The sequence below is a fragment of the Triplophysa rosa genome, linkage group LG19 (genome assembly GCF_024868665.1).
Source record: "Triplophysa rosa linkage group LG19, Trosa_1v2, whole genome shotgun sequence".
Classification (NCBI taxonomy): domain Eukaryota; kingdom Metazoa; phylum Chordata; class Actinopteri; order Cypriniformes; family Nemacheilidae; genus Triplophysa; species Triplophysa rosa.
In genome coordinates, this window is record NC_079908.1 from 3,421,372 (window position 1) to 3,431,841 (window position 10,470).

The 10,470-nt window shown below is 37.5% G+C and overlaps 1 protein-coding gene across 1 annotated transcript; it reads left to right on the forward strand.

Moving 5' to 3' along the window:
• Window positions 1–377: 377 nt before the first annotated feature.
• On the forward strand, window positions 378–9,751 carry rnf121 (ring finger protein 121). Its single transcript, XM_057360881.1, has 9 exons — window positions 378–507; window positions 1,075–1,112; window positions 1,702–1,843; window positions 2,528–2,682; window positions 3,659–3,766; window positions 4,808–4,928; window positions 5,173–5,306; window positions 5,716–5,817; window positions 8,978–9,751. The coding sequence occupies exons 1-9, from the start codon at window positions 424–426 to the stop codon at window positions 9,096–9,098; spliced, it is 1,005 nt and encodes a 334-aa protein (XP_057216864.1). The 5' UTR covers window positions 378–423; the 3' UTR covers window positions 9,099–9,751.
• The last annotated feature ends 719 nt before the right edge of the window (window positions 9,752–10,470 follow it).

Sequence of the window (10,470 nt, forward strand, 5' to 3'; positions counted from 1 at the left end):
GTACTCCACATCTATCGTAAGTCATTGAAATGTGTTAAGAAATATAAACGTTATTGTGCTTAAAATGTCGAAAAAGCGCAGCTCCCACGTTTACTTGCATTTGTTAGCATGCTACACTTGCCACGACCAATATGGCGGCGCCGTTGACGTAATGCAGCAGCTGACCAAAGCAGCCAATGCGCGGTCTAGTATTTCTTATGTCTATGATTAAATACAGTAAAATTCAAGAAAAAGATTGGTTTCGGCAAGAAGGGATACAGCTACCTCCACTGGGCACGCGCACTTCAATACCGCATAATAAAATGCTGACAAGAAAAACTGTTATCGAAACGGAAGTAGGTAACAGACGCTCGCTTGTGATTGGTGTGAACCGCATGTAACCCGGAAGTGACGTTGCCAGTCGGGTTGTCAGTGCTCAGGAAGATGGCAGGAGTGTTCGAGGTGGAGGTTGACGGTGTAGAGCACGACCACGGACATGGACATGGACATCGCGACGACGCCGCTCAGGTCGGCGAATAGCACGACACGTTTGTAGATGAAGCTGTGAAACGCACAACAATCGAATAAACCCCGCAGATCTTCAGCTGTCGATTGAACGCAAGCGGCTAACCGCTCAATGCTCAAGATTATCTGAGGCACTTTGATCAGACACGTCTAAAGATCAAATCATTCGGCTCGTTGTTATCACAAATTGCTCTGCGTTTTGCTCTTGTGGTTGTGTGATGGGAATTTTGTCGTCCAGGTTAAAATGAACACAAGGCCATATAAAGGTTCCAGCCAGTTGTGTATTCAATGATTTTACCGACTGCATGAACTGTATTTAATGTCCTTGTAAATTGGCAGGTGTATTTTAAGGTTGTAATTACTCGGTAGGTTTCTGTCGTCTGGAAATGGTGCTAAGAAATATACCCAGATGTAAATATGACAGCTTAGCCTATGCTATAGATAATAGGATCAAAATCAAGCCATGACTGAAACAAAAGCACAGGTTCATTATGTGTTTACATTGTAGTTTGCTTTTGTTTAGCAAATGTTGCTCGAACCCATCCCTAAATGTGACTCGTATTTCAACAGATTGATTTGTCCCAGCTGTCACCAGAGGAGAAGTGGAGGTTTGTGTCTTGTAACAAAGCACATTGTTATGTCTTATATTATTATAACATTTTAATTATTCATGGGTTGTTTTGTGCATTAGTTGATATTGTGAACAACAGGATCATGTTTTTTAGGATGTGAGCTGCTGTAATATAGCTTGTGGGCTGTTCATTTTAGTGTGATGGTAAACTCCCCTAAATCTGTACAGATGTACTGTATTCATCAACAATAAACAAGATATGATTTTGCATTTTATTAACAGTTATTATAAGAACTCAAATTGACGCTGAAAAATATTTTCCTTTCTGTTTAATAAGACATCTGAGCTTGTTTGTGTTTTACTGCCACAATCATAGATCAGCTTTCTATAAAAAGTTGGAAAAAAACAGAAGATTTGTTTTTAAAAATGAAATTGATTTGTTTATTGGTTCATTCCTCCCACATTATTAGGATGAACAAACAAAACTATATGAGTATTGCTTATAATTTGCATAATTGGTACACAAACCCCTGGTAGAGAGTGACTGCCCTAAGACATGATGTTTGGATTTACATGGCTTGATAATGGATGTACTGTATAAAGATGTTTTGTTTTTCTATTTGCAGATTGGAACATGCTAAGATGCATGCCAAACACAAAGGGCACGAGGCCATGCATGCAGAGATGGTTCTCATTCTCATCGTCACGCTCGTCGTTGCCCAACTTGTCCTGGTTCAATGGAAACAGAGACACCCCAAATCATACAATGTGAGCCCCTTTTCACACACACAGACAAAATTCATTTTTTCAGAATTTTAGTAGACTTGTAGTAATGACTACTTAGATTTTTTCTTAGATTCATTTTTTAAATTTATTTATTCGCTTTTAATTACAGTTTTGGTTAAGAGATTAGTTCACATGATTTGGTATGAGTGACAGCAAACTATTCCCTTTTATTTATTTACCAAATCCAAGTCGAGTTTCTATTCTGCACCACTAGGTGGAGAGATTGCACATTCAATTGTGACAGAGACAAAGGTTTATTCTTAGCCTTCATACTTACTCGCCCTTTAAACTAAAAGTAGAACATGTATAAGGATGGCATACTTGTTCTCTGTCTGGGTAAAAATGATATTTAGCTCAAAGAAAATGGGTATTGAATTTTTTTGAATTAGGTATACATCAAAATAGAGAGATTGCAACTTCTGATTCATTGATCAAGTCTAATGTAAAAGTTGAAAAAAGGAATTTTAACATTGTTGTCCGTGCCTTGAAAAGGATAAATAAAAATAGTTGTGCTCGCGGAGAAAGGTCATCCTAACCTGCCTCCAGATTCAGTTTTCCCTTTCTACTCAATTCCTAACAAACTGCTCATTTTATATATGTATGACTTGAATATATCTCAACTGTTTGTGTAATATTGTGAACATATAATATATTTATGTTTTTTAGTTGGTAACCCTCTTCCAGATGTGGGTGGTTCCTCTGTATTTCACCACTAAGCTACACTGGTGGAGGTTTCTAGTGACATGGTTCATCTTCTCTGTTGTCACGGCCTTCATCAGTTTTCGTGCTACCCGTAAACCACTGGACTGCACCACACCAAGGTAACCAAAAAATATGATGATGTGAGACTTTGACCCTGTTGTTAGGCTGTGGTGGACTTTCTCTGTCATAGCTGTTTCCGAGTTAGTTATTCGCATCAGTTCTCTGCTTTTGGACATTTTGTAACCATGAAGTAAACACCCACACATCACTCAGTCATTGCTTTTACACTGTAACCTTAACAGATATCTGAGAAGTTTTCAAATGTGTATCCTTCTGCTTTGTTTCTTAAATGTGTGTGTGTGATATGATTTCTGTTGGGGTGAATCTCACAAAACATTTAGTATCCAGATCAAAACAAAACAAGAATGCATTTAATCAACATTTTTATGTAAGGCAAATGAAGCCTTTTTATTTCTTACATTCTGACTATTTTCTTGATAAATAAGAAATTTGTTTTACTTATAAGTTTTTTGATACATTACACAATGCAGGTTTCACAATTATAACTGTATCACAATATTTTGAACAAAATGAAAAATATTAAAATGAAATCCAAATAACTTAAGGCAGTCGTGGCCTAATGGTTAGAGACTCGGACTTGTAACCCAAACGTTGCCGTCCGTTAACTCTGATGAACACAGAGAAAGATATTTGGAAGAATGCTTATAACCAAACAGATCTTGCCCCCCATTGACTATCGTAGGAAAAATTACTTTATCTTTTTTTGGTTCTGTTGAACACAAAAGAAGGCATTTTGAAGAATGTAGGACAGCAGTTCTAGGGCACTTTTGACTACCATTGTATTTTTTCCTGCTTTGGGAGTCAATGGGGGGGCAAAATCTGTCTGGTTATAAGCATTTTTCCAAATATCTTTCTGTGCTCATCAGAACAAAGAAATTTATAAAGATTTGGAACAGCTCGGAGGTGAATAAATGATGACAGAATTGTAATTTTTGGGTGAAGTCCAATCTTTATAGTGGGGTGTTGTGGGGTTCAGCTCGACCATATAACTTGCTGACTTTTGTCTCCTTACAGGCTGGTGTATAAGTGGTTTCTCCTTTTATATAAGATCAGCTACACCACAGGCATTGTGGGCTATGCAGTTGTTATGTTCACTCTTTTTGGCATCAATCTCATATTTAGGTAAGCACTGATTTATAAACTTTTTAAAATCAAAATTTTATGTAAAGAAACCCATATGGGAAAGTGTATCTTTGTCTCAGTATATTTCTTAAACATTTATGACTTTAATAATAATGTTGAAACAAAAAGTAGATCACGCTGCATCACAATGACACTTTCACAATGTCAGTCAATTGAACAGCACTTTCAGTATGTTTCACCGTGATCTGTTAGTACTACAATGTTTATATGTCATATATTATTATACTGTCTTGTTTCTAAAACACCAGCAGTACTTTCATGCTGATATGCAATGAACATAACGTTAGTTTTTTGTGTTAGTTTCTGTTTTACATACATACTGTACTGTATATTTCCTCAATTTTACCATGTGGGTTTACTAAAGTACCTTTCTAAAAGTACCTGTCTAGACCACAGCAAAACATGCATATCTATTGCAACTCCAAACACAAGAGATACAGTATCATGTAAATGATCGGTCATATGAATTAACAACGTGATCCTTTAATGTCAAAGGCATGCTTCCCTTTTTGAATATTTCTTTGTCCTGTCTGCCAGCACGTAAACATGCAGAAACAATCACAAGGAAGTTACTTTAAAATTTTGACCATGTCATCTGAGAGAAACCGTAATGAAAGATGAACATGTTTTCATTTCTATAGAGTATTAAAGTGACAGTTCACCCCAAAATGAAAATTCTGTCATCATTGACTCACCCTCTTGTCATTTCGAACCTGTATGACTCTCTTTCTTCCGCAGAACACGAGAATATATTTTGAAGAATGTTGATAACCGAACAGCGGTGGCACCCATCTTCTTCTTTTGACTTCTATTGTATGGACACAAAACCAATGCAAGTGAATGGCTGCCATCGCTGTTTGGTCAACAACATTTTTCAAAACATCTTCTTTTGTGCTCTGCGGTAGAAAGTCCCACAGGTTCGAAATGACAAGAGGGTGAGTAAATGGTGACAGAATTTTCATTTTTGGGTGAACTATCACTTTAAGACACATGCACTTATTTTCCAATGTGCTCTTTTAGGATAAAGCCAGAAGATGCCATGGATTTTGGTGTATCTCTTCTCTTTTACGGCCTGTACTACGGTGTGTTGGGTCGGGATTTCGCTGAGATGTGTGCGGATTTTATGGCATCCACAGTCGGGGTGAGTGTGTAAATTACACGCATCACATTGCAAGATCTCCAGCCTTAACCCCATTTGCCACATAGTCTGGTCTGACCACTCTCAGGCTGGTCTAAAATTGGTCATTTTCCACACATTGTATTATTTGGCTACAAAACATGGTGTATTAAATAAAAAAATTTTCTTTAATACAGAAAACACGAGCAGAACAGCGAACTGCCACGTAAATGTCTAGTCTGAAGTTGTAGCTTGTGTTGTGTTTCAGTATTACAGTGCGTCAGGAATGCCCACCAAGCATCTGTCAGACAGCATCTGTGCCGTGTGCGGTCAGCAGATCCTGGTGGATGTGAGTGAAGAGGGAATCATCGAGAACACCTACAGACTCTCCTGCAACCATGTGTATCCTTTACCATTTTTACACTCGATTTCTGGTAATGGCTGGATGTGATGATTTGTCATGTCTGTATACTGGTTACAGTCACATCGCTAAAATGTGTTTCAAGGGCTAAGCAACACATGATATCTGAGTGTGTGTGTGTTGTAAACATGTGAAAGCTTTGACCTTTATGTAGAGAAGTGGTGTTGAGAAGTATTGTTAGTCAAAGCTTCCTTTTCTATCATGAGAAAGGTAGTATTCTTTCCTGGTTACTGGTTTATAAGCACCTGTTTGGAGCAGTGTGATGTTACACAAGTTCTGCTATGTGTCAGCAAAATGAAAAACCAAAAAAGCATGAACTGCACCTTTATATGTACCCCTGTTTGCTTTGCACTGAAGTCGTGTCAGTTTCCTTAACCTGTTTTTCTTCAGATTCCATGAATTTTGCATACGAGGCTGGTGCATTGTGGGTAAGAAGCAAACGTGTCCGTACTGCAAAGAGAAGGTTGACCTCAAGAGGATGTTCAGTAACCCGTATCCTTTATTGCTTTCGATCACTTAAAAACTGTTGGTGTCACTGATGAACATAAAATCATTTGGCTAGATAAACATGGAGTCACAAATCTCTGATGTTTGCTGTGGTAACTGTCACTGTTATTCATATTTGACATTAATGTAGATTGAGGTGTTGTGTTGCTGTAACTGGCAGACTGTAAGGTTTGCAAAAGACATCACATTTATATAGAAGAAAAGCAAGCAGAGTACACTTGTTTGATCTAAAAGACTAAGTGACTGTTTGGAAATGCCCTAATAACCATCCAGAATTCCCATAGCAACCGCATCATAGAAACTACCTGGCAACCGCCTACTCCTTATTGGCCAGCTACACATAAAAGATGCAAGCCCAAAATAAACAAACCAGTTCCTTATTTAAAATAAGGTCGAAGTATTGCAACCCACACTTGCCCATTTTAATGGCAATGACGCGGTTATATTGTTATGGCGGATGCTAAACACGCAAGAACGTTGCTTTGGTTACCACTGTCAGTCATCACACTTTTAGAAACCAGTTGTGTTCCTTAGACATACAGAACAATAATTTAGGGCAGGGGTTTTCAAACTGGGGTCTATGAACCCCCAGAGGGCCTCCAGAAGATTGTAGGGGGTCCCCAGAAAATCTTAGGAAAATGAAAAGAGAAAGCAGTTTACTGAACATTATTACAGTTTCATATAGAAGTGTTCATATTTTTTAAGTGTTTTTCTCTTTCTTGCTACATGCAAACTTTCCAGAATTGTTTACTTTTTATCTTTATAGTGAGGTTTTCCTCACTACAGTTCCCTTTTTTCACTAGGTGGGCTTTGTAAAGTAGTCTTGGCAAAGATGTAACGAAAATTTCTACCATACAAATACATGTGAATTTTCACACTTATTTATTTTACACAGCTTAAATGTTTCTTTATCCAAAACTATATACTGTATATGAATATGTATTTTAGGAAGGGGGTCCTCACAAAAGAGTCATCATATTTGGGGGACTCAACTCAACTCAACTTTATTTATATAGCGCTTTTACAATTTTCATTGTTACAAAGCAGCTGCACATGAGACACATTGACTACAAGCAAAACAATCAAAGTTGTACCTGCAAAAACAAGAAAAGGTTGAAAACACAGAAGACAGACACACCCACACACAAAACACTCCACACACAGAACACGCACACGCACCAACACACACAGACACAGAGACACACACACACACGGATGCGCACGCACACACACAGGGACCCTTGCATCGTAAAGTTTGAAAACCCCTGGTTTAGGAGATACACTTCAAACCTGTATGAGTTTCTTTCTTCTACAGGACACTAAATATATTTTGAAGAATGTTGCTGACCAAACAACTTTGAACTCCATTGACTTTCATTTTATGGAAACAAAACCACCAAGAATTTTCTTGTAGATAACATTTTTTGTCATGTACAGGTCTTGAATGACATGAGGATTTTTTTTGGGTGGATTGTCTCTTTAAATGGATGTCACTACTGAATCTGTACAGTGTGTATGTGGCCATTGAACACTATAGCACTGTGATGGTGAGATTTGCACAGCACACACCACTCACTTTGTCTTCTAGTTAGTACTGCTTTTACATGAAAGGCAAGATCTGTTATACGAAAACATCTCATAGTATTAGGGTTGAGCAGGAAACTTTTACTTTTGGTTTAAGTTCCCTGTTGATGCCCAGTGGGTTAAGCCCTGTGTCCATTTACCGCTGTAGATATTCGAAAACTACCAGGTGTGCCAAAACTCACAGTGATGTCTTGGGTTTCCCACTGTTTTCATAAACTGCCTTTGCCGGGAACTATTCAGTGTAGTTTCCCCACACTGCATGATTATGAGCCACGCTTCTTCCAAGAAATACCTAAGAATAATTTTTCAAAGATTTACTCGCTTAACTGATGGTGTTTCCTATTTCCTGTTAAAGACAAAGCATTCATATGTTTGTGTAAAAGAATTCAAACATGCCATAGCATTCCATTCAGACCATTAGTCAACACCAGTTACTCTATTTTTGTGCCATTTAATCTATTTTTAGACAATGTGTCATCTTGACAGAAAACGTGACAATGTTTCGAAATGGGAGATCCTAGTTTCAGGGAGGAACTATTTCATGAGCCATGACATGCTGTTGTTACGTGCTTTTTCCTCATACTTCAGTTTCCCTGCAGAACCCTACGTCTTGCTGTCAGATGTTCCTGTATAATGATTGCTGATCATTACCCCTTGTCCATTTATTTATGTATTAGGTAGCTGTGGAATTTGCAGTATGACGTAGACTGTTATGCGTCATCTTGCTGACAAGGTTTATTTCGGCTAGAACTTCATGGAAATACCTTTTTGGCATGTACGTATGCCATATTTTCAGACACAGACTATTTTTTTGGAAACTATGTTTTCGGAAGATGAAAATACATTTAAATATCCTTTTTATTAAGGAGGAGTGTTGCAGTTTATCGGTATAGACAATAATAGTGGTATTAATAACCGGGATTGTTGATATCGTGTTAATACGAGTGTGATTTTGATTCTGGTAATAATATTGTAAATAATTCAGCGGCAGTATCTGGTTGACTTCAGCGTCATATTGAGAACATCAAATATTGAGAAGTTTAATGACTCAAGCGTCAGTTTATTTGCAAAAACAGATACATTTTCAAAAATCATGTTTTTTATTATGTTATGCTTTTATTGTGCTTTATTGTGTAAAGTAGCCGTATGTTTTAGTTTTGAGTTATTATTACTTAATCAAAACAACCCAACTTCAGTTTGATTGCTATTTGGAATGCACAATAAAAAACATCACGAAATAAACAAACACAAAATAAAATAAATAAACTAAAAACAATAACAAATAAACTAAAACAAACAAAACGCTAAATAAACATTTTAAATAAAATAACTAGAAATAATACATTCATAAATAAACACAAAATGAAAAAATTACAATTAATTTAAGTAATTATTTTGTTTTGTTTGCATTACAATAGACATTGCAATTGTGAAGTAGTTGTGAATTCTTTTTGGCTGCAAAAAATGTGTAGTGAAATTCTGATATTGTAACAGACCTGCTAGCAAGTTTTCACACGTTTTGTTTTCATGATGGTTTGTAACCTTAACTTGGGTTTGTCAGATGGGAGAGACCGCATGTCATGTACGGGCAGCTGCTGGACTGGCTCCGCTACCTCGTGGCGTGGCAGCCCGTCATCATCGGACTGGTACAGGGCATCAATTACATCCTGGGTTTGGAATAACTACAGCGGCCCTTGCAAAGGGACTAGCATACCTGATTCAAACTACGGCGAAAACTACGGTTGGATTCCAAGAACGCTGGGACTTTTTAAGGACCGTGTGTCTGATGTGTTACGTACTGTGTATAGACACACGGCGTGCTAATATGTCTTCACGTGAAATTTTACTAGTCTGACCTCAGATGTTTTCGTTTGATTATCTACGTTTATGGACTACATGAAGTTTGGACCTTGTTGTTGAATCACCTGGTCTTCATTTTTGTAAAGAAAAATCGATTTAGTGTATTTTTAAATCAAATAGTTGTCCATACGTTTTTTTGTTTGTTAACCAACATCCATGTAATTGTTTCCCCCACACTGTTGATTCATTTTGCATGTCAGACGCTCTGGTTTACCGAAGGGCGGGGAAGCCTCTGAGTGTGTGTGTGTGTATGTGAGATGAGATGTCTTCTAAGCAGTAAATGAGCAGTGTGAGAGACAGCTTCAGCCTCAGGTGATGTTAGTGTTCATTCATTTCAAATTGTTCTCCTTCTCATATATTTGTTCACCTGTTCTCTACAATGTTCACTTGCAGTCTGTGCGTTGAGTCCCGAAAAGAGACAAAGATACTTGAAAAGGCTGTATGTTGAATGGATAAATAAGATGATGTTGAATTATTTTACTCAAGTCGACTCTTTATTAGTAACGTCTGCAAGGTCAATCGGAGAAGACATAGCAATAGGATAGAATCCCCATGGCAACCATTCACATTACCTGCAAATCAGTTAGAACACCTTGGGGAGTACATAGCAACACCAAAATCTAATAAATTTACCCCAAAATAACAATTCGGTCACCCTTTATTAACCATCATGTCGTTCAAAACATGTATATGACTTTTTCTTGCGTTGAAAAAAAAAAAATTTTTTGGTTTTGTCTCAGTGGTTATGTTTCCATGCAGTAGAATTCAATGGGGTCCGATATTGTTTGGTTATCAACGTTTTTCAAAATATCTTTTGTGTTGTGCAGAAGAAAGAAAGTCAAATAGGTTTGAAATTACACGAGGGCGAGTAAATGGTGAAAGAGTTTTCTTCTTGGGGTGAAGTCCAACAAACACAACAATCTAGAAAGAATCCAGAGCCTTGAACCTGAAGGAGCATCAACTGTCATGTCAAGAAATATGACTGTTAGCAGTGTGACCTGCTGACTCACTGTTTTTCATTATGTCTGACATCACTTTGTACTATAACATTTAGTGTACTGTATAGTTAACGGTAGGAAACCCCCGTGCGTACATGACTAGAACTTCCTCTTAAAACACTTCTTTAAAAGCCCAAAATAAAGAATCCCACCCACATTCTTACAGTTACTTTGAAACAAGCAGAGAAGCATCAAC